The sequence below is a fragment of the Aspergillus niger genome (assembly GCF_000002855.4).
Source record: "Aspergillus niger supercontig An09".
Lineage (NCBI taxonomy): Eukaryota > Fungi > Ascomycota > Eurotiomycetes > Eurotiales > Aspergillaceae > Aspergillus > Aspergillus niger.
In genome coordinates, this window is record NT_166525.1 from 1,451,883 (window position 1) to 1,475,573 (window position 23,691).

The window sequence follows — 23,691 nt, forward strand, 5'->3', positions numbered from 1 at the left end:
CTTTCAATTGGTAGATGTTAAAATGGTGATTGAGATTGAAATTGCTCGGTTCTTTTGATTTGTGTTTGGAAGAGTCGGAGAGTGGCACCTGATGTTTGGCAGGTTATATATATACAAACCAACAATGTTACTTAGACGGCATGCACTTATGAGTCATTACCACTACAAACCCCTCTCACGCGGGTACTAATTTCGCACTCTAATGCTTTCCAGGTCGGATACAGATACGATTGCCGAAAATTCATCGCCTGCCTTTCTTCTCATCTCGCTACCACTGAAGCTGTCAGTGGTTAAGTGGTGGGAGGTGGGGAAAGGTGAGGGGACGGAAGCGTTTCTCTTATCGCGGGTTAGTAAGTCGTTACTACTCGTTATCGGGGATCATCAACCAGCCGTGAGGGGAAAGCAACACAAACAGGAAAGTCGAGCCGGAATGCATCCCCTGATTGATCCCTTGCGCTCGGACGATGACCGCGATGTAACCGAGGAATACAACTCAGAGGCTGGCATTGATTGTCAGATAGATAGGATAGAGTTACCCGTTCCTTTTCTTTCCTCAGAACAGAACAGAATTCCCAATCTGTAGAGTGAAATCAATCAGTGACCTACTACTTTCATCATGTCCCTTTACAATCCTCAACCCCCATACCCCCTTCACCCCTCGGTGCAAGACAAGCTCGACCCTGAATATGTCGCTTTCTACAACCAGTATGTGATGAACCAGCAGCAGGTTCATCTGCAGCCTGTCGCGGCCTCGCGATCGAGCGGGGTCCTGATCCCAGGCGGGGGTCCCGTTCTGCCTGTTGGGAAAACCATCGATCTTCGTCTTCCACGACGCGTCACAGACGGTGCAGAGGTTCCTGTGCGAGTGTTTGTGCCGGAAGGCACTACACCGGCATCCGGATGGCCGGTCATGCTCTATTTCCATGGCGGTGGATGGGTGCTGGGAAACATTGACACGGAGAATCCAGTTTGCTCGAATCTCTGTGTGAGGGGTCGCTGTGTCGTGGTGACGGTGGATTATCGGTATGTATCTATTCCGAGTGTATCTGCATGCAATTGAGCAGGATGGAAAGATTGACAAGACATTTTCTTTGAAAGTCTCGCACCTGAACATCCCTGGCCCGCTGCCGTGCACGACTGCTGGGAGGCTCTCCTCTGGTTGACTTCCGAAGGACCTTCTCAACTTCCCATCGATATCAGCAAGATTGCGACCGGTGGATCTTCAGCGGGCGGAAACCTGGCTTGCATTATCACTCAGAAAGCCCTGACACTATCGCCTCCTGTTCACTTTAAGGCCCAGCTGCTCTCCGTGCCGGTGACAGATAATACGGCCAGCGTGGAAACAAACCATGCCTATAGGGAATACGAGCATACCCCGGCTCTCCCGGCAGCAAAGATGCTCTGGTATCGGAACCACTATCTACCGAATCAGGCGGACTGGGACAACCCTGAGGCGAGCCCGTTGTTCTGGACGGGAGATTGGTCTGCCCTGCCCCGGGCTTTAGTCATGGTGGGTGAGCTGGATGTGCTCCGAACGGAAGGGGAACAGTATTCTGAGAAGTTGAAGAAGGCTGGCGTTCAGGTAGATTTGCAGGTCATGAAGGGCATGCCTCATCCGTTCCTGGCTATGGACGCTGTGTTGAAGGAGGGGAAACGGTCTATTACTCTGATGTGTGATCTACTGACGGAGGTATTTTGGACGAAGCCTTAGGGAGAAGCAACAGGGGTACACTGGAATAGAACCAATTAGTATGCTCATATGCTATGACTGTGCCCACATTTCGCACTCACTCTTGGCCATTTCACAAGAAGGGTAGGAGGACCGTACTAGTAGCCACTATATCTTAGGGTAAGTATAGCGCAGTGAGCTATCCCCGACCAAAGAAATCCTTGGGATACGCATCGGGTTATGAAACAAAGCTCACAAAAGAGTACTGGGGTTCTTGTCCTACGCTATCCCTTTGCGACACCTGCAGCTGACGGCGTGTAACATGGCACCCTTTGCTGCAGGTGTAACCTAGCTACCCTGCAGCACATGGATATGTCAGTTCCTTTCCGGGCGGACTGTTCTCCGAGCCCCAGCATTGTCGTTGTGTACCTGTCCCTCCTGTATATTCGGACTTTCTCTGTTGTAATGTCGGTTGTCGCAGCCTCGAGCGGTAGCCAGTTTGTGCATGGCTTTCACTTCTCCCCGAACACGAGTTGATTGTCTGTGAAATACGGATTATGGCATGTCACTGTGTCTCAGCCCCAGCTAGGCCAATACCATTGTACAAAGGGTCCTGCAAGCTTTTAGTCTTGTCATCCTCGGAAGCTTCATACTGTTTCCCAGAGTGGTACACGGTTATTGCTACGAACAGTGAAACGTCACATGCTTGAATTGTCCGTTTGACAAGTCTCTCCTTGAGAACAAAAGCATAGACGTGAAAAAACACAGCCGGGTCTAATGTAACAATTCTAGCCCCGTAAGACTACGGGCACAGATAAATGCCTGACACCTACTCGATGTCTATGTGTCCTATGAGAGTGGTATCCACCGACCAATGAACTCTGAGAGGCACACGGGGAACTGCTAGGAAAATCCGACGGCCCTGGCCATAAGGCTCTATGACCGTTCATTTCCACTCCTCGCCAGATTGCAGCACGCTAATCCCTTCAGAGAAAAAATGACTATCAAGTGCAATTTCCGGTTCTCCGATGCATGACTCCGACGTCGCTTAGCGCCTGGTTATAGTGGAAGAAAACCCTGACCTCCAGTGGTTCCCCTCTCTACGAACAGGTACACTGAGCCATGCAGCCAGGAAGGTCCGTGGTCGGTCGGAGGCTGCTTGAGGCCTAGTGGGGTATCTGGCTGGTGGATGGGTCGGCTAAGAAAGTATCTAGTCAAAGTGTGATTATTTGGACCAGGAGAGAAAAAACAGACCAATGGACTATCGACTAAGGAGAAAATATTCCTCGGTGGCGTTCCTTGAGAAAACTGTCATGTCAGACTTTTCCACCTTACTTTCCGGCTCAGCTATTCTTACTTATGAATTGAACATCCGCCCCTACCAAGCTCTAAACAAGCGACAGGCAGTTACAAATTGACAACACTGCACAGTACTAGTAGTCCCTGATTGTCGATCGGATGATCCGGTCAACTCCGAGAGCCTTAAGCAACGGAGAAGAGCCGTTCCGTGGGTCCCGGTCCAAATATTTGACTTTTCATTTCTCGCCATCACAACAATCAGAAAGCGAGAGGCGAAGGTAAGACATTGGAGCCCAAAGTTTAGCCCGGACGTTTCCCAGCCTGACCAGTGGTCTGTCAAGTTCTATATCCCGTCTCTCTGATTGGTGTTCCTGACCATCAGCGTTCCACCAGAGACCCCTAGCTAGTCCCGATCAAGCTACTTCCACATATACGCTAGCCCTAAATGGAATTAGCACATAACACGGACACGGTATTGTCACCACAATACCAGGATCACGCCCACCAGCAGGGTCCAGGACTAGACTAGCTTCCCTCCAGGCAGGCCTCCAGGTCCATGGAAGGCATCCATTCCCACCTCGCTATCTCCATCTATCTCTCATCTTCCGGCCTCTATCCGTCCAGAAAAGTGATCCCATCTCTTCATCTTATATCCACCGTTTATCGAAGCTACTCTCGACTATGAGGCGCTACCTCCTCATTCTCCACTTAGGCTGAATTCAAGCACAGCCGGAGCCTGAACGCTGTGAGTAGCGTATATCGCTTTTGCCTCTTATTGTCCATTTCGACCGAGACTAACCATAACAGTCGGACCCTGATGCGGCTCTACACCAGGCATTTACTCAATCAGGGTGCTCGGATGCCTACTGTTGCCTTGAGCGTAATGTCGGCCCTCACATCTTCCATCCTCCGGATCCAGTCACGTCTGCTCCTGGCCGGTGACCCCTGGTGCTCCCATATCAAGCGCCTTGTTAGCTTCCGATATTCCCTGCTGCTAGCACAAGAATGGAGCCCATTTTCCATCACCTGATTGTCCGGTTGCACTTGCCAAGCCATATTATCCGCATGGCAATTTCGGTTGTGCTCGTTGGATGAACTGTATTTGGGATATTCGAGCTAATGACTGGGAAGATGCAATGGGGTTAACGCTAACCCCCAGGAAGACCTATCTTCCATCATGTTATATACCCTCCCTGCCCACCAGTTCTGTTTCCAGTGCCTCATTCTTCGACGTTCGCTTGCGGAGACACTCCTTAGCAGACATTTGTCTGCGTCCTTTCGTTGAATCACCAAGGTCTCTTTACTGGCTTGCGGCTTCCTTACGCCTGCCAGTTGCCACTCCTTCTTCGACATGGTGTTCAAGCCTCTTACCATCGCTGCCGCGATAGCCGGCCTCACTCCTTTTGTGTCCGCTTTCGATGCCCAGGCAAAGTCCAACGTTGCCGTTTACTACGTATGTTCTGACCACCCAAGCGCCCGTTCAGCCATTATAACTTGTACTTATCTGTCTATAGGGTCAAGGATATGGTCAACAACGGTTGAGCCATTTCTGCCAGGAAACCTCGTTGGATATCATCAACATTGGATTCATCAATACTTTCCCTGATCAGGGAGCTGCCGGGTGGCCGGGTAGTAACTTCGGCAATCAATGTGATGGCCTGACTTATGAAGTTGACGGCGTCTCAACGAAGCTCCTTTCTGGTTGTCACCAGATTGCAGAAGATATTCCCATCTGCCAAGCAGCAGGAAAGAAGGTTTTACTGTCCCTTGGTGGTGCCTCTCCCGACAACCAGCAGATTCTGTCAGATGCCTCTGCTGTTCGGTTCGCCGATTTCCTCTGGGGTGCCTTTGGTCCGCAGACGGAGGAATGGGTGTCGAATGATGGTCCTCGTCCTTTTGGAGAGGTTGTTGTTGATGGGTTTGATTTCGACATTGAGCACAACGGCGGTTTTGGTATGTCTCCCGCTCGAGGACTTTTGTTATTAATGTGCACCCCCCTCTAATCGTGACCAGGATATGCGACTATGGTCAATCGGTTCCGAGAGCTTTTCGCTTTGGTCCCGGAGCGTACCTTCTACATCTCTGGTGCCCCCCAGTGCCCGATACCCGACCCTCAACTCAGTGATGCAATCGCCCAATCCCCTTTTGACTTCGTTTGGGTGCAATTCTATAACACTGCTGGCTGTGCCGCTAGCGACTCCATCAATGGTGTCAGCACCGGCTTCAACTTTGATGACTGGGTGGATGTCATCAAGCGTGGAGCCAACCCGGACGCAAAGCTCTATGTGGGATTGCCTGCCGGCCCCGGTGCAGCAGGAGCGGGATACTACCTGACACCGGAGGAAGTCTACCCTCTAGTGGATGTGTATATGAACCTCTACCCGGAGACGTTTGGAGGAATCATGCTTTGGGAAGCAACGGCTTCGGATGAGAACACGTTCAGTGGACTCACATTTGCCGACGTGATCAAAGACATTCTGGTTGCAGTTGACCCTTCACCACCGGTTCCCAGCCCTTCGTCTAGCAGCGTTATCGCCTCAAGCACACCTGTGGCCTCGAGTACCCCTGTTGCATCAAGCGCTCCCGCTTCATCCACCCCGATTTCCTCAGGCAGCCCAGTTCCGTCAAGCTCTGCTGTTTCCAGCTCCCCCGCGGTTTCAAGTACTACCGAGTCTTCAAGTACTCAGGTGGTATCGGGCAGCGTCTCTGCGTCGAGTAGCCCTATTACATCAAGCCCTGTGGCTTCCAGCACTCCAGTGGCAAGTAGCGCGCCCTCGGCTACCAGTTCCGCTGTGGCTTCCAGCTCACCTATTGCCCCAAGCTCCCCGGTTGCCTCTAGCTCTGCTATTGCCTCTAGCTCTGCTATTGCCTCCAGCTCTGCTATTGCCTCCAGCTCTGCTATTGCCTCTAGCTCTGCTATTGCCTCCAGCTCTGCTATTGCCTCCAGCTCTGCTATTGCCTCTAGCTCTGCTATTGCCTCCAGCTCTGCTATTGCCTCCAGCTCTGCTATTGCCTCCAGCTCTGCTATTGCCTCCAGCTCTGCTATTGCCTCCAGCTCTGCTATTGCCTCCAGCTCTCCTGTTGCGCCCAGCTCTCCTGTTGCGTCTAGCTCTCCAGCAGTATCTAGCTCTGCCATCGTTTCCAGCACTCCAGCGGTCAGCACTCCTGTGGCATCCAGCATCCCCGTTATCTCTAGCCCTGCTATTGCATCTGGATCCGCTATTGCGTCTAGCTCTCATGTTGCTTCTTCAAGCACCCCTGCGGCATCGAGCAGCCCCGCTGTCTCGAGTTCTCCTGTGGCATCGAGCAGTCCGGCCCTGTCAAGCAGCCCATCTGCATCTGCATCAAGCACACCTATCATTCCAAGCTCGACTGCCAGTTCTGCCGTCGTATCGAGCTCTCCCACTCCTTCAAGCTCCGTTGTGAGATCAAGCTCTCTGCTCTCTTCCAGCTCACCGGCCCTGTCCAGCACTCGCACTCCCAGCAATCCTGTTATTCCAAGCAGTTCAGCCATTTCCATCACTCCTTCAAGCACGCCTGTCCGGTCAACTTCGTCTGTTGCCCCAGGAAAGTCGTCCAGTGCCCCTGTTATTCCAAAGCCATCTTCCACGGTCATTGCAACTTTCACCAGTTCCTCTGGGTCATTGCCCTCTTCCAGCGCTCCCGCTGGATCCGGCGTTCCATCATCATCTACCCTGCCACATCCTTCTAGCACATCGTTGCTGTCAAGCTCACCCGTTAGCTCCGCCGAACCGGTCTCTTCAAGTTCTGCTGTAGGAACCAGTGTGGGTTCCTCGTCCAATGTGGTCACTGGGGTGTCGACCAGGTCAAGCTCGTCAGTTGTCCCCTCTGGCACGCCAATCCCGCCAGTTTCGGGAACAGCCACCGAGTCTGTTACTTCTTCATCAAGTGGATCGGGCAGTCCCACCGTGCCAAGCTCAATCAACACGTCGAGCACAGATGCTTCATCAAGCTCTTCCGCCTCTTCCGTGGAGCCTACTTCCTCAGGATCGGTGATCACATCAGTGACTTCATCCAGCGCCTCTCGTGTGTCAAGCTCCTCTAGCTCGGTTGTAATCACCAATCCATCGGTGCCTTCCGACAGCTCGTCCTCCTCTGGTAGCGAACTGTCGACAACCTCGAGTACCGAGTCTACTAGCTCAGCATCAAGCCAGACCGGAGCGCCAACGACTTCCGTTTCTTTGGGCAGCTCGGAAGCAGCCAGCACCTCAACCTCCGGTGCCGCTGCAAGTGGCTCGGGTGCTCAGGACAGCACAAAACCTACTGATCACGCAAGCACTCTTTCCCCATCGTACTCGACTCCCCTCGCCAGCGCCTCAGGACAAACAGGTAGCCCAACTACCGTTCCAGCTGGTATACCAACCGGCAATGGAAGTGGACTCGCTCCGATCACTTCCAGCATCACATCTGCCCAGGCGGTACCTTCCGTCACATCCAGCGGCTTGGAGTCGGAGCCGGAGCCTACCATCACTACCACGGTCATTGTGACTTCTTACATTGACATCTGCCCAGAAGGTTTCACTACGATCACCACGACTTACACCACTACCTACTGTCCTGCAACGGTGTCTGCCACAGCCACAGCCACAGCCGCCGTCACCAACCCTCCCGGCGCTCCAGCGCAGACCACGAGTCCCAGCGTCCCTGAGGGCTGGACGACGACTGTGACCGTATGCACTCACTGCGCTCCCACACCGACTACTGTGACCCTTACTTTGCCGGCCACCAATCGGCCGTCTGCGCTGGCGTCCTCGACCAGCGCACCGAACTCTCCTGAAGACTGGACCACTACGGTCAGTGTCTGCACTGACTGTGGTCCTACGCCTACCACGGTAACGGTCACGATCCCCGTCGGCGCTGCCACGGGTGTTGATGCCCTCACTGCCAGTCCGTCCGGCAGTCAGCCTGCCGGGGAGAGTTCGCCCGGTCAAAGTGCCCCTACAGCCCCCGCGTCAACAGCCCCCACCACCACCGAGACAGTCATTGTGGTCCCGAGCCAATCGTCAACCAGCCAGCCGGTAATTCTTGGAACCGGCAGCGTCCGTGCCTCATCGACCTTCCATATCCAGCCATCCCAGAGCGGGTCCCGAGTGCCTGTGGCTCCCAGCGGCACGGCCGCCGGCGTGTCGCCCGTATTCACCGGCGCGGCTTCGCGGGTGTCACGACTGCAACACGGTGCGGGTGCAGTGTCAGCGTTTGCGCTGTTCCTCTTGGCAGCCATCTAAACGATGTGCTTCCTAACTTAACGAAAATACTTTCGCCATGAGAACCCACAAGCAACTTGGACCAAGTGTTTTTGGATGTAATGCTTAATCTCAGGATGATACTATTGCCTCTAACTGTCCGCCATGTATTTAACTTTCATTCTACCAGCGATATAGCTGTACTCTTAACGACCAGTATATTACTTTACCACCAAATGCCATTCTTTTGAATCTACTCCGTACAAAGGAGGGGAATGTATTGAATCCCAGTAATGCCACAGCCGATGCCCCAGGCAGCCAAGATCAGCCAAGACGGGACGATCCGGGTGTGCCAAGGCGTGATATGGAGGGGGAGTGATGCGTTGTACGATGGATATCGAGACCCTGGAGTTTCAGCCGTGGTTTCACCCTTTTCATTTTGCTTTTCGAGTGGAAGACAAGTCGTCGTGACTGTGTCTAGACGCGGTCGATTGATGCCTGATGCCCATCTGACTTGGAGAAAGATGGTGTGTGGCATGGCCTGGCCCCCAGGTCATCGACCACAGCATGGCAGAATGATAGGCTAAGGAGAACTTCGGCCCCCGGGCGACTAAGCCGGATGGAGGAAGTGATGAACAGCCCAAGAGAGTGTTTTCTCTGCGTATTGATTTGAAAGATGTTGAGTAGTTTCTACTGTAGATTTGTATTCCAGTATATAACTAGTAATACAATACAGACTGGTGTATGAATAGATACGATGATACCATACCGCACTAAAATAGATTCATATCAGCAACACCGCCATACTCCGTGAGTGACCAAGCCACAATCGATCACCGGAGCATAGCCACCACCGCTCCTCCCCTCCACTGGGGTAAATTAGCATGGGATGATCAAGTCACTCACCCACTCCAACCAGTCAATCAATCATTCTTGGCCGCCCCTCTTTCCCCCCCTGAACTGGAACTGAAAATGGGAACTGATGAGAGAGAGAGAGTGAGAGAGGGAGGGAGTGTGTGGGTGTGGGTGGGTGCTAAAATGAAACAACAGCCGAGATTGGAGAAACAAGAGGAGGACCCTTGACTTAGGCTAGCTTTTGTGCCCCTCTCTGTGTCTTACTTTAGTAGGCAATTCTCCTGAATCCCACTTAAGGTGAACAGCCACAATTCATGCCACATCCAGTAAGTCTAGTAGACTATCTCTCTATCTTGTATACAGTATAACATCTCCTATCGATCGGACCCCACTTTATCTTTTTTTGGGAGTTGCTTATTTACCTAGACTATAAGTAGTTTTGTTGGCCTTTTCTTTTCCCCTTCTTTTTCTTTTTTCTCCCTTCCTCATACTTTGCATTCTTATACACATACACTCTCTATATACTATCTCATCCTACCTTTCCTCCTCTAACCCTCCCCCTCTATCATCCCCTTCCACACACCAACCACCCAAAATGGACTTCCTCAAGAACATGGCCGAAGAAGTCATCGAAAAGAAATTCGGTGGCGGCGGCTCCTCTTCCTCCCAACAACAGCAACAATCCTACCAAAGTGAATCTTACGGCCGTCAGGAATCCTACGGTGGTGGCGGTGGTTACGGCGGCGAGTCCTACGGCCGTCAAGAATCTTACGGTCGTCAGGAATCCTACGGCGGTGGCTACGGCGGTAACGAGGGCTACGGCCGTCAAGAAGGATACGGCCGTCAAGAGGGATACGGCGGCGGCTATGGCGGCGGATACGGTGGTGGTGGTGAGGGCTATGGACGCCAGGAGGGAGGATACGGTGGTGGCTACGGTGGCGGCTACGAGTCCCGTCAGCAGGGTTACTATGGTGAACAACAGCAGCAGCAGGAGCGCCCTGACCACAGTAGACGGAATATGGCGCTGGGTGTTGGTGCGGGAGTGTTGGTTGGTGGAGCGGCGGTTATTGGGGGAGAGATGATCCGTAAGTTATCTGATTTCTATTTCCATATATGTACGGAGATGGCTAACGTTGGGATTGATTTCAGATGATAAATGGGAGGAAGACAAGGAGGAGATCAAGGAAGATGTGGAGGACTTCCCCGAGGATGCGGCTAGATGGACGGGTGAGAAGGTGAGTTTAATACATGTCCCGTCATCTTGTTTGTTCTGTGTCTTTGATATGATATTGATGATTGTGTGTCTAGGTCGGTGAAGTCGAAGATATCCCCGATCGCATCGAGCGGAAATGGGACAACGCCGTCGATGATGTCGAGGAAGTTCCTGAGGGTATGGCCGAATGGGCTGGCGAGAAGGTCGGATCTGTGGAGCGGTTCGGTGATAATATGGAGGATGCGTATGATGAGGGCAAGTATGAGGGTCGTGAGGAGGATAGTTGGTAGATTGGATGATTATATCCATGGCATTGTGGTTTGAGATTTCTAGGGTGATAAGCATTTCGTGAAAGTTGAATATACAGAACATTGCCCGATATTGCGTTTCATAGAATAAGGGTTATCGGAGGTAACCGGATACATTCTCCTAGGCACTGCAGGGCTGCTATTTAATGATAGTTTATGTTAGTGGGCAGGCAAGCTTCAACTGTTATTCTGAGCAGTTAGCATATGCAATACAGCGCAGCGAAGCAGAACAACCAGCATATTCTTCGAGTCCACACCGTTGTGGCGAACATTTGCTCTGCGAATCTCTTTAATCCTATCTACTGTTTAATTAGCACAGACCGACTCTTTGGCATTCGGTAGATCCTCATGTTTTATTCTCTTGATTAATAAAAGTGATCTTCTGAGGATTTGGTAAGCTAGGATTGAAAAGAAGACGGATCTAGTTTATTGATATATCCAGCTTGAAAAGAACGGGACAAAAGCCTCGCCCACACATCCAGATTGCAGGTTAAGATATGCATTCATTTTATCTTAATATCAAGCGAATCGAATTTCGAGCGAATAATTGCCCTATGATCTCATATTCCTTGCACAAGCTACATCAGTCCCGCTGTGCTGGTTTGTAGGGAAGTTCCCCGCACGTGCCCCGGACCTCGGCTGCGGAGAAGCAAAGCCGCTGGCTGGAGCTCCCTCCAACCTAAGTATCGACCATCGCGCTGCTGGCAGTGCAACTAGCTGTATCAACAGTGCTATCCTTGTCAGTTTATATATTTGAATTACTCTCAAGTCTCTATACGAAATGCCCGCTCCTCTTGATGGAATTCGTGTGGTCGAGCTGGCTGGCCTAGCCCCCGGTTCGTCCGTCTATCACCCCCTTTCCCCAAAAAGAGATCCCCCAAAGAGAGCCCCCCATACTGACATACATCTACATAGGTCCCTTCACCGGACTATTACTTGCCGACTATGGAGCCTCCGTACTGCGAATAGACCGACCAAAAGCCAAGAGCGCCGACCAGTTGACGCGCAGGAAAACGTCCGCTACCATTGACCTCCGAGACCCCGCCTCTCATCGCGTGCTCCTCTCCGCTCTCAAGGACGCCGATGTCCTGATTGATCCATATCGCCCCGGCGTCCTGGAGCGACTGGGCTTGTCGCCGTCGGAGGTGCTTCTGAAACATAACCCTCGCTTGATCGTGGCTCGTTTGACGGGCTTTCGTCGTGATGGCAAATACAAGGATATGGCGGGTCACGACATCAACTATATTGCTGTGGCGGGGGTACTATCTATGATAGGTCGGTCGGGAGAACGCCCTTACCCACCACTCAATCTTCTCGGAGACTTTGCTGGCGGAGGTGCCACATGCTTCTTGGGGATCCTGTTAGCGTTGATCTCGCGCACGCACACTGGACGCGGCCAGGTCGTCGAGGCAAACATGGTCGACGGCTCTGCGTATTTGGCTGCAATGCCACGGTTGGGCAGACAAACGCCCTTCTGGGACGCGCCCCGCGGTCAGAATACGCTGGACGGAGGAAGTCCGTTTTACGACACATACGAAACCAAGGATAAGGGAAAGTATTTCGCGGTGGGCGCGTTGGAGCCGCAGTTCTACGATGCCCTGCTGAAGGGGCTCGAATTGAACCCCGAAGAACTGCCACCGCGGGACAACAAGGACAACTGGCCGGCGCTCCGGGCTGCCTTCGCCAAGCGGTTCAAAGAAAAGACCCGGGCTGAGTGGGAGGCCGTATTCGATGGTACAGATGCCTGCGCCACACCTGTGTTGGAACAAGATGAGCTCGAGAAGAGTGGCTATGAGCAACGGCCCGCTGTCCATCTGGTGGAAACTCCCGGGCTCCCGATTCCGGCCGACGACGGGGGCTGGACGGGGGGTGGCCTGATACCCGGCACCGGGGGCGAAGAGACGCTCAAAACATGGCTGGGGTGGAAGAAGGGCCGCGATTATGATGTCAGGCGCGATGGAGCACTAGTAAAGCTACCGGATGGTAAAGCTAAGCTCTGATAGCGAGGTGGTGTTTGTTTTTTGTTGGCGCAACGGTGTCGACGCGATACGAGGCCATGTTCCAAAAATGCACGTTAAGTTTGATCAGGCCCTGGGTCGATGAGGCTTGGAGAGTGGCGTAAGGCTGAGCAACTTGACGAACTGGCGAATAAGCAAGTAGCCGACGACGGTCAACCGCACAACATTTGAACCTTAACATATCCACCATGGTGTCATTGAACGAGTAGATAGCTATGTTTGGGGAGGTTGATCAACGGTAAATCCCGACGCTGGCACTTGTTACAGTGGTTAGACACAGACAAAGCCAAGTCAAATTGAATTCGAACCCAAGCAATGATAATGGCTTTGTTTCAGTTGATCCACGGACGAGGCCGGACCAGCGATGGGGGGTGGAGGCTCATCCCGTCTGCACCTTGGTAAATTGCTAATTTGCCAACGATGCGATCGATGCACAAGCACCAAAGCCACCCGATCCGGATTAGGTATACTGTTTGGTGTGTTGTTAGTAAGATTAGGGAAAAGGCCACCGGGCATTCCGTAGCGACATGCAGTTGATCTGATCCAACGTGCATAGCGACTACTGTGCATGACAGCGTGGTCTCCATTCTCGCTGCGATTGGCATAAGCAACGGAGAAGAGCCGAGAATTTGCATGCCAGCATGAGGGGAGCAAGCGACGATGGCTAGCTGAACGATGGATCCCGTTGGGAATGAGCGTTACAGCAGCGCCCGGATGTAACATGTATGTTTTTTTCCTTTGCTAGGATTTTGCGGGGGGGCCGTAACAGTTCGGACTAGTTGGGACTAGTTTAGTCTCGTGCAAGTGCGAAAGTTGCAACTCTTTCTCGCAGTCATCGTCACGTCACTTTTCCTTTCCTCCCCCCCCTTCGGTTACGCCGCGGAACTCGTCTCCGTTTTGGAAAGGTACCACCTCAGTACGTATCTAAACTAACCTTTGTTGCTAGCAAAGTACTACTTTCCCCCCCCCTTCCCGGTATGGGAGGTTCCACCCTGTCCCCATCCCTGGTTCATAAGAGTAGTAAGTAGTACTTTTATGCAGTACTAGTAAAGGGTTGCCTGGAGAAGTACCCGGCTGCGGTAATTTGGGAGCAAGAAAAAACTCTCTTTTGAACAAAGACTGACTGATACCTGCTTACTAGTCTTCCCGGTAGTAACTACTAGTCTAGTAGGTACCTGATCAAATGCAACCAACTGTAGTGTCTGTAGTGTAGTAGAGTATTACCTACTAAGTAACCCCCTCTCTTGCCTCCCTGCCTCTCGGCCTAACCGGTCACTCCGAATCCCACTCCCTGACCGTCTTCGGTTTGCCTTCCTGCGCCCGTTATACGTCAATGCATGACTACCTCAGTGAAACAATCTTTCTATCTTGTCCTTCCCATCTCTCAGCCCCAAATTGATTAGAAAGAATTGCAGTGCTGCCGGCCTTCCGGATGTTTCAGCAGTGGGGTAATAGACGTCATTAATTTGCTACTATCTGGTTCTGGTACAATCCGGTTCCTTGTGGTAGTAAGGTACCGTATCATTGACCGACGGTATCTCCCGCGATTGCCTAGTGCGGTATCACTGTCCGGTATCGTCTTTGTATCCTCGATACCTTTCTAGCCCACGTGCGTGGTGTGGCGCAGTATGATAGTGTCTCCTGACGATCGTGTCTTACAGCTTATCGCGCGCTAAAAGGGTGGTGCTTTTGAGACATCGGAGGATAGACAGCGCAAATCAAAGGGGGAAAAGGAGCTTCCCAAGCTCCTTTGATTGTTTTGTAGCTATCTGGGTCGATTGCCTGCAGTTCCTTGTCCACAGGGCCAACCCATCCCTGGTGCACCTGTGGCTGTGCAGGTACTTTCCATCGTTTGCTTGAGGTTCCGTAAGGGGGCGGTATCAACGGTACCTTGTACCGGAGGGTCGTATTCGGTACCACCCCGTCTGACGGTCACAACTGGGTTTTTCAGAACCAAAGTTCACGCTCCTCTTCTTTTCTCTCATCTTCTTTTCCCGATCGATCGCCTCCAAAGTCCGTTGTTCATCGTTCGTTCATTTTCCCTTCATTTCGCTCTGCTCCAGTCCTTTCAACCCCGCCTCTCTTTCTTTCCCTCTTTTCATTGCTTTATTTACCTGGTCTGCCTCGATCGCCTTGTGATCAATCACTGTCAGAGATATTTCTTATCACAAGACAGAGACTCTGAAAGTGACTGTGTGTGAGTGACTTGTGTGGTTGGACTCCGGGCGTCAGCACTGTCTCCTACTACTACTACTACTGCTGCTGCTGCTGCTGCTACTTCCTTAGTACCTTCTGTTAAGCGTCGGTCCTAAGTAGTAGTGTCCGGTCACGGCTTCTATCAATGTTCCCTGCAGGTGTGACTTGGTAATATTGGGTACCCGCCAACTGCCAGCCCTCGTGTGCATGAGTGACTGAGCGAGTCTGTTTGTCTGCTGCGTCTTGCACTCTCTCAGCACCGCTACTCCAACACAACACTACCAGCGTCATCTTATTCACTCCCCCTCTTTCCTCTCCCTAACAACTTAAGCGCTCGCCTCTTCCGAAGCGCTTCCGACCTCTTGGTAGAAGCCATTACTATTATAGCGCTGATACCACATTCCCATTGTATCAGCTGGGTCGGTTCCTCTCCCTTTCTTCGCGCCTCGCATTCGGTTGCCTGTCCGGTACGACAACCCAGCCGCTGGCCGCTCATTGATCCCCAATAACCGCTCTCCCACACTGTCTACGACTTTCCCTTCCCTGTCCTGAAATCGCGGGGATCACTGGTCGACGTTTGACCACAACTCTGTTTCAACTATCTCGGTGGCTACCCCTGCAATCTCCGCCACCACCCGGAGTGGGAACCGTCACTACAGTTCCTCGACACCCCCCCCCTTCGTTTACCGATCGAGCTCTGCCTAGATGGCTGGTGTGCAGCTGCAACAGCCCAGCATGACTGACTATCGTCTCCCAATGCATCATCAGCCGCCACCGGCTCGCAAACCAGTTGCCGGAATGCATTCCGGCTTCCCTTACCAGGCCTATGACGGGCCTCACCACCACCAGCAGCTTTCTCCCCATCCATCGGCCGCCTCCCTTGCGCACAACCGTCGGCGAACCTCTTCCTCCCATGTGATACCCTACATGGCACAACAGCAGCAGGCATACTCTGCGGGGCCCTCACCACATCATACGATGACCGGTCCACCCAATTATCCTCCTTCAAGGCGTTTATCGAGTGCGACCACATCTACGACCTCCACAGGCAATGTTAACTACGGCGGTAACCCACAGACGGATATTCGCCGCAGCACTTCGTCCCGCTCCGCCAATGCTCAGTTGGGTTATGTCGCTTTGATGCGGAGACAAAAGGCGACAGTATGGTGTGACCGGGCACAGCCCGAGGATCCTCGCATACGAGCGCAGAAGCTGGTCGATAAGAAACGGGCGTACCTGGAAGTCCACGGCGCAGGCGCCGGACGCACGGGTACCCTTGGAAGCGGCAAGAACAAGCACGGCGGCAAGGGAACTACTGATTTCTCGCCCTCGACACTGGTCGGCGCTACGGTCCCGGTTCGGCTCAGTGCAAACGAGGTCGGTGACGCGGATGAGGATGCCCACAGTGACCGAGGGTTCCCTTATCGCCGGACCGGTAGCGGTCGCAGTTCTCTGGGTAGCAATTCCCGCTATCCCAGTGGCTACCAACGTACTCCGCAGAGTACGATGGGGAGCACCAGCACGCCTCCCAACGAGAAGACCGACCTCCCTGATGTCTCCGAGCACCCACCAGCGGAAAGCCACGAAGCCGAGCAGGACCACGCCTCCATCAAGGATGATGCTGCTACTACAAACAGTTTTGGTAGTGAGCACGAAGAATACTTTGGTACCGTGAGTGATATGGCCGCACCAAGTGCGGCTTCTGCGGCGATCGAGAAGGCCAAGAAGGCGGATGAACTGCGTCGCCGAGGCAGTGTTGATGATCGAACGACGTCCATGACCAATGTCCGGCTTTTCGTGGCCAACCCCGATCTGAGTGACTAGACATGCGGCTTGTGTCGCTGCTGGGATTATTCCCTCCACACATTACCGATACTTGGCACTGCATCGACTTATGCAGTCCAATGTCGCATTCGAGCTCTACGCCTCTTTCCTTTCTTTTCCCTGAACTTTCGTCCTGCAAACTCGGGCTCGGATACCATGTCTGGTGCAATGCTTTTGCAATGCCCTCCAGCCTTGATTTGCTTCACGACGGCAAGATGCCCCTTAACTGATTGACTTGAACTTGTTCTATTCCCCTCACCGCATGTTATTGGCGCTTTTTGCTGTGCTGTAAGGGTTGCACGCTACTTAAACTTGCAACCTTGCACCAAGTTGGCGTCCGATGGATTTATGAGCAAAGTAATAATAATACTATTGTACATATGACCATATTAATCGCTATAGCGAAGTAGACGCTGTAGAGAAAAGGTGTTGTAGGTTTGTCGCGACTCAGTTGGAGGCAACTTGGTGAAATTATGAACACTCGTTACTCACTCAGTACAACAAGCGAAAGACTTTTCATTTCAACATTTGACAGACAATATACCTACATACAGAGCTCCAGCAATGTAGATAGACAGACCATAGTGGGCTGATAAGTCGTGAACTAGGGGGGCGTTCTTACATAATACAACACACGTGCGGGACGCGAAATCCCAGTCGCGAACATCAATTAACAACGCGTTTCGGGCAACCTGGCAGGCTCACCAGACGCCAAGATTCCCTCTCCCACGCCTGGAATCTCCGCCTCGATTGTTGCCTGTCTGTCTTGTCTTGTCACTATTCACGCCCTACTCTAACTAGTTGACGACTCAGCCAGGCCATAGACCCCCGTCATTGATCGCCCTTCTGGAATACCCGGCTCCCCTCACACTCGTATTCCTCTCCGCTCATTTTCCTCTCATGATTCTGAAACCTACCTGGCTGGTTAGCGGCCACTGATGTGAGCTTAAACCAACCCTTGCAAGCTACCCAGCACGAGGTTGTGCGTATGCGCGCGCGCTGGGATCTATTCACTCAAAAGTGATAAAGTTATGATGATAGACTGACTGAAGTTGTGAAGTGAGGAGTTTCAGGTGCCTTTTGATTATTATCATTGTACTCCTTTGTTTCACATCCTTCTTGATACCCACCTACATATACAGCCTTACGATTCTCTGCTGGATGATTAGATTATCATTTCATTGTCCATTCAGTCGTCAATAAGGTCATTCACCGTCTGTCAACCTTATCGCGGCCAATTTACACCATCCGGGAACGGAAAGTACCGCCATGTCGACGGATACCGCTACTGCCACTAACCCTGCCCCTGTGTCTTCGCCACACTCGTCTGGTTCGTCCTTGTCGTCCTTGTCATCTCCTCCGTCGGATACGAATACGTATCCTGCATCTATGTCTATGTCTGTGTCGCCGGCGAGGAAACGCTCGATAGGGGATGTAGATGGGCATATTGCTGCTGCGAAAGGGGGGGATGATACGAATGCGAATACCACTACGGAGATGAAGATTGATGGAGATACTCGTGCCGATACGGATGATAACAAGGAGAATCAGGATACACAAGTGAAATTATGTGATCTTGGGGATGAGAAGAAGACTTCGGTTGTTGGAGACTCGGCTGCCACTACGACTGCTGCTCCGGCTGCGAAGAAGAGAAAGTTGTCGCCTGCCAGTAAAGAGGCGAAGCAGCAGGAGAAGGAGGCGAGAGAGCGGCAGAAACTAGAGGAGAAGGCTAAGAAGGAGGAAGAAAAGGCTAAGAGGGAAGAAGAGAAGGCTAAGAAAGAGGAAGAAAAGAGGAAACGGGAGGCTGAGAAAGAGGAGGAGAAGCGGGTGAAAGAAGAGGAGAAGCGGGTGAAAGAAGAGGAGAAGCGAGCTAAGGAGGAGGAGAAGAAGAAGCGCGAAGCGGAAAAGGAAGAGGAGCGCAAGAAGAAGGAAGAGAAACGGAAGGTTAAAGAGGAGGAAAAGGCTGCTAAGGAGGAAGAGAAGCGGAAAAAAGAGGAGGAGAAGCTGAAGAAAGAAAGAGTGAGTTGGAACTCATCCCGGGCTGAATTGCAAGTTTTGGGAATCTAACACGCAACAGGCGCAAACGAAGCTGAACTCCTTTTTCGCGAAACCGAAAACCCCGGCACAACCATCATCATTGAACACGACTCTCTCACCTAGCAAACCGACTGGCGCTGGCGCTTCGAATGACCTTTCTCATGACTCTGGATCGACTGTATCTGACTACCAGCGCGAGTTTCCGGACTTCTTCCTCCAGTCACATACCACACTTGCGCCACCGCACAGGTTCCAGCGCGACAACGAAGCTCTGCAGCATACGCGGGAGAAAGTTGATGCCTACCTGAAAAGTGCCAAGGATGGCAAGCATGAGCCTTTAATATTTCGTCCTTCCGAGCTCTTCCAGCTTATGCCATACCAGCGACGGCGTGGACGATTGCCCGCTTCGGTCAACAGATCCTTTTACAGATGCAGAATCTTGCAGATCAGTCAGAGACCTCCGAAGCTGCCCAGAGGGCTCGCGATCTTCTGAGGCAGGTGAGAATGAAATCGCTGAAATTCAGCGAGGATGTCCGGCCTCCATACCAGGGAACCTATAGCAAGAGCCTGCCGGAGTCATCCGTCCGCCGGTTGATGCGCAATCCTTTTCGTCGCGGGCTACCGGAGACGAATTATGACTACGACTCGGAAGCTGAGTGGGAAGAGCCCGAGGAAGGCGAGGACCTAGATTCAGAGGAAGAAGAGGAAGGGAGTGAAGATGGAGAGGATGACATGGATGGCTTCCTGGATGATGAGGATGATCACCCGATTGACGGCAAGAGACGTCACATCGTCGGGGATCTAGAACCCGTCAGCACTGGTATACGATGGCAGGAACATGGCGTGGACCCGGAGCTGCAGGCGTACAAAATGGAGACCATTTCCGACTCGGTGACTTTCCCTATTGACCCGTTCTCCACTGCCTACTGGCAGAAACCGAAGGCGGCCGCGGAGCCAGCGCAGGCGGCTGGGCTGGGGCGCTCGACACTGCACGCTTTCATGGGAGGACATACATCGTCGCCATCATCACACAAACCGACAGGGACTGGGCCGGGAGCGGACGGGGGCACCCTGGCCGTTCTGACAGCGGGGAGGACAAAGCGAACGTTGCCGCCGGAGCAGCTGGAAGAGTTCAAGCAGGTGGTGAATGGCAGTGATCTGACCAAGATGGGGCTAATTGAAATCTTGAAGAAACGGTAAGACGTGGGCCCACAAGGGATGCTTGTTGATCGGAAGGCTAATCATCAGGGTCGCGCCGCCATAGGTTCCCCAAGGTGTCCAAGGACAGTCTGAAAGACACGCTGAACAGCGTGGCCACGCGGGTGGGACAGAAAGAGGCTGACAAAAAATGGGTCTGCAACTAGCCGTGGCCGGGGATTGGCAAGTTTGGCCCCCGGGAAGGACAACGCACAACCAAGGGACTGGTTACGGTTGTGTTTTGAGGCACGGCGGTTAGAAGAAGAAGAAAATAATAATGAAAAGATCAGTCACAGACCGAGAGTGGTCTTGTCGGCCAATTGAGTGGGTTGATTGGTTCCCCAACGGACGTGTATACCCCTCCTTTCTCTGCGTCTCCAAGTGTCTCCTTTGCTTTCTTTCCTTTTTATTTTACGGTTTATCCTGTCCCTCCTTGCCTAGTGTTTCATTTGTCGACTATACTCAACGTCTGGCCACCCTGTCAACCAGACACACTGACTCGGGTGAGTGAGTGGATGGCTAGACTGGTCGGGTAGTGTCGTTTGGCGAGGGGAGTTTGGGTTACGATAAAACGAAGAAAGACAAAAAGAGAGAGAGAGGGAGGGAGGGAGAGAGCACCAGTGCCAGACAAGGGACCTACGATGCATCTACATGGAAGTGTTTTCATCTCATCTCATCTCTCATCGCCTCCCATCACGTCAAGAGACGATGTTATTTCGCCCCATACATCAAAGAGGGGAAGGAGAAGGGGCTCCGTGTGGTTGTTAGAGATGATCGGAGGGGTAGTAGCAAGTCAGAAAAGGGAACTGCACATACGGCAGGGATCGCCAATCACAAATGTTCCTGAGCAAACTGTCGAGCCAGGTGGAGCGGGGAATTATAGAAACCAAAGACAGCGAGCGAAAAGAGAGAGGTGGGGGGGTGGGAAAGAAAAAGAAAGTATCTTAATAATAGATCGGGGAAAACGCAGTGCAGTGCGGTGCCAACACAACAACCACACAGCCTGCGGGAAAGCCTCATTGACATGACATGACATGAACTGACCAGACCTGACCACTGGGATTGGCATTGGAACACTTCAGAACCCGGGTAGATGCACCTCTCTCGGGGACCTACTTGCCTGCCTCCATGCATACGTACATGGCACTACATCGTAGAGTTTCTAGGTAGATGAGTGGTAATGGTAATGGCTGTTGTCGTAAGTCCAGTCCAGTCCAGCCTGGATGGCTATGGATATGATGGATATGGGAAGTGGGGTGGAGGGGATAGAACAGCGTCTAGACCAGCTGCGCGTCTGGATTGAGTGAGTGAGTGAGTAAGTGGATGCGCGTCCATTGTCTTTTCCTCCAACTAGTATCTACTATTTTGTATCTACTGGCCCATTCTACAGAGACAGAGTCCACACACACACTGGCAAGTGAGATCCATACATAGACTACATACATACATACATACCTTCCTCCATTCGGTGAGTGACTGAATGAACATGGAAGCTGAAGCGGGCAACAGCAATCCGAGGTAGGCAAGCTGAAAACGCGCTTACCCGCATCATGTAAATAAGATTGAAAAATCAAAATAAAAGATTAACATATTGTTTGGTCAGTTAAAAATTGTTGATTGATTAATGGGTAGTGAATCATCATCACAATGGAGACAGATTATTGAAACGTCCAGTTCAGCTTCCAGCTGGTGTGGTCTAAGCCCCAATTGGGGTTAGAGGGGGACCCAGCTGGGCAAGTGGCAGATGAACACGTGCAGGTGGGGGTTGCTGGTTGTCTCGCCCTGATGGGGTTTAGTGCCGCGGAGCAACAGAACAACTTTGGGACGGGAGGGACCGTCACTTATTCTCTAGTAGTTAGTCTTGTTATGATGATGATGGATGGATGGATGGATGGATTATTATTATTATTTGGGAGTTTCAAGAAGCAGTCAATCATCATTATTTAGTGAGTTGATCCGGAAGATTTGCTTACTCTTATGGGGCTTACGAAGAAGTGTCTGACCTGCAGGTTAACTAAGTAGCCAGCTAGCTAGCTAGACTTTCCATTTCAGTCATTCACTCCCTCAGTCTTACTCATTCAGTCAGTCAGTCAGTCACCCTCACCCCCTCCCCCATGTACAGCTGATCAGTTCAGTAAAAGAGACGACGAGACAGAGTGAGCCAGCCTAGAGAGAGTATCCTGACCGAGGATGGGACAAGACCAGACAGGCTGAACCCATAACTCTACTGACTAGTCGGGCCAACACAGTAAGGGGGGCGGCCAACAAATCAGTGGCTCCCGACGGAGGGTCCGTCATGCATGCATGCATTGCCAGCTCATCAAGGAATTTCTCGCTTGCTCGCTCGCTCTCTCCTCTGTCTCTCTTTCTTCCTCTCTCTCTTTTCTTCGTTCCGGGCGGAAGTTTAGTCGTTCGGTAGGGGAGAAAAGTAAGAGAAGGGAAAAAAAAAAAAAAAAAAAAAAAAAAGAAGGGAAAACAGTATCAGGATTAGTCCGGTTTCTCATCGTTTCTCTGCGGTCTCGTTGGCCTGCTGGGTTTGCTTTCGTGTCTCGTCTATCTACTAACTACTAGTACTACTTATCTTCCACTCACTGATGGAAAATATTCTTGAGGGTCAGTTGATTTTTACATGATGTTTTCTACTCAAGTCGATCATGTTATTCAGCTTTCTCCCTCATACCATCAGGAAGTTTTACCTTCTACTTAGATACATACGTGAATCTAGTTAATAATTTCCCCAGATCGGGACAGGTCAGCCGTCGGGGCTGCAGAAACTGGATGGGAAGCAAATTGGAGAGTAAATACTACTAATGTACCTGCTCCCGCCCCGGTCCCCAAGCAAGGTACAAGTGGAAGTAAAAAAAGGACAATAATCCTCTTGCCTCACCCTGCAGCTTCATCCGTCCCTGCAAGCGGCCGATTCGAGTCACCGCCAACAAATCCACGCCTTCGTTTCTTTATCCAGCCGACCAGCCAGTCACACAGCCTGACCAACCACTCTTTCCATCCAGCTCTGACTTGCTTTTCTTCGCCCCCTCCGGATCGTGGATTTGCTGGCATCCGCTAGTAGTCTCGTAGGAGTAATACTACTAAGTTAGTTAGTCCACGGGAGTTCCTCGTTAGTAACTGGACTTTGATTTTTCGTATTTCTCTTTTACTGATTTTTTATTAATCTGTTACTCTTTTTTGGTGAGTGCCTGTCTTCTCAGCTGCATGTCATCCCGCCCATGGCCAAGTCAGCCAGTTGTCCCTCCCTTATCCGGACGAGGTCGGAGTTTATCAGCCTGTGAATCATCTAACTATTCTACTGTTCTACTACTATTCTTCCCTCATTCGAATCCCTCTTCTACAACAACTACCACTATTACTTGCTTACTTACATACTGTGCTTACTTGGTAGCCGACTGACTGACTGGCTATCCCGGTGTTGGCTACCATTTGCGATTATTTGTTTCGGTGCTTAGTTCTTTTTATTATTATTATTATTATTATTATTATTTTCCACCTTCCTGGTATATGTCCCCGAAATAGTGTGGGTGTGGATTATATTTCTCCATTTTCTGCAATCTACCCCCCTCCATCACAGTCTTCATTATTGTTATTCTCCTGCCCACTGTCATTCGTAGTATTACTTTCCCCATTACTACCACCACTACTTGCTACTTACTTACCACCACCACCACCTTCTCCTCCTCACACTCCATTACCCTCTGCTCAACTTCCCCTCCTCTCTCTTTTCTCTCTGCGTGTGTCTAGTCTTCCCACTTTCCCTTTCTTTTTTCCCTTAATTCTGATCCATCTTCCTCTTCTTCTACTACTCTTTCTTCCTTCGTCCCGCTCCTTTCCCTCCCCAACCCTTCCTGACCACCAC

General features: G+C 51.7%; 7 protein-coding genes across 7 annotated transcripts; all 7 read left to right on the forward strand.

Moving 5' to 3' along the window:
• Positions 1 to 616: 616 nt before the first annotated feature.
• Positions 617 to 1,711, forward strand: An09g06390 (uncharacterized protein; the record flags this gene model as incomplete). The annotated part of the gene is made up of 2 exons (XM_001393916.1): positions 617 to 1,023; positions 1,099 to 1,711. The coding sequence occupies 2 exons, from the start codon at positions 617 to 619 to the stop codon at positions 1,709 to 1,711; spliced, it is 1,020 nt and encodes a 339-aa protein (XP_001393953.1).
• Positions 1,712 to 4,319: 2,608 nt separating this feature from the next.
• Positions 4,320 to 8,214, forward strand: An09g06400 (uncharacterized protein; the record flags this gene model as incomplete). The annotated part of the gene is made up of 3 exons (XM_059749893.1): positions 4,320 to 4,421; positions 4,483 to 4,921; positions 4,982 to 8,214. 3 exons carry the CDS (start codon positions 4,320 to 4,322, stop codon positions 8,212 to 8,214), a joined length of 3,774 nt encoding a protein of 1,257 aa, XP_059601466.1.
• Positions 8,215 to 9,622: 1,408 nt separating this feature from the next.
• On the forward strand, positions 9,623 to 10,530 carry An09g06410 (uncharacterized protein; the record flags this gene model as incomplete). Its single annotated transcript, XM_059749894.1, has 3 exons — positions 9,623 to 10,112; positions 10,177 to 10,262; positions 10,336 to 10,530. The coding sequence occupies 3 exons, from the start codon at positions 9,623 to 9,625 to the stop codon at positions 10,528 to 10,530; spliced, it is 771 nt and encodes a 256-aa protein (XP_059601467.1).
• A 799-nt stretch (positions 10,531 to 11,329) lies between these two features.
• An09g06420 (uncharacterized protein) lies at positions 11,330 to 12,548 on the forward strand (the record flags this gene model as incomplete). The annotated part of the gene is made up of 2 exons (XM_001393919.3): positions 11,330 to 11,384; positions 11,464 to 12,548. 2 exons carry the CDS (start codon positions 11,330 to 11,332, stop codon positions 12,546 to 12,548), a joined length of 1,140 nt encoding a protein of 379 aa, XP_001393956.1.
• A 1,646-nt stretch (positions 12,549 to 14,194) lies between these two features.
• An09g06425 (hypothetical protein) lies at positions 14,195 to 14,767 on the forward strand (the record flags this gene model as incomplete). Its single annotated transcript, XM_059749895.1, has 2 exons — positions 14,195 to 14,218; positions 14,369 to 14,767. 2 exons carry the CDS (start codon positions 14,195 to 14,197, stop codon positions 14,765 to 14,767), a joined length of 423 nt encoding a protein of 140 aa, XP_059601468.1.
• Positions 14,768 to 15,497: 730 nt separating this feature from the next.
• Positions 15,498 to 16,586, forward strand: An09g06430 (uncharacterized protein; the record flags this gene model as incomplete). Its single annotated transcript, XM_001393921.3, has 1 exon — positions 15,498 to 16,586. One exon carries the CDS (start codon positions 15,498 to 15,500, stop codon positions 16,584 to 16,586), a length of 1,089 nt encoding a protein of 362 aa, XP_001393958.3.
• A 1,269-nt stretch (positions 16,587 to 17,855) lies between these two features.
• Positions 17,856 to 19,823, forward strand: An09g06440 (uncharacterized protein; the record flags this gene model as incomplete). Its single annotated transcript, XM_059749896.1, has 3 exons — positions 17,856 to 18,605; positions 18,664 to 18,970; positions 19,006 to 19,823. The coding sequence occupies 3 exons, from the start codon at positions 17,856 to 17,858 to the stop codon at positions 19,821 to 19,823; spliced, it is 1,875 nt and encodes a 624-aa protein (XP_059601469.1).
• Between the last annotated feature and the right edge of the window lie 3,868 nt (positions 19,824 to 23,691).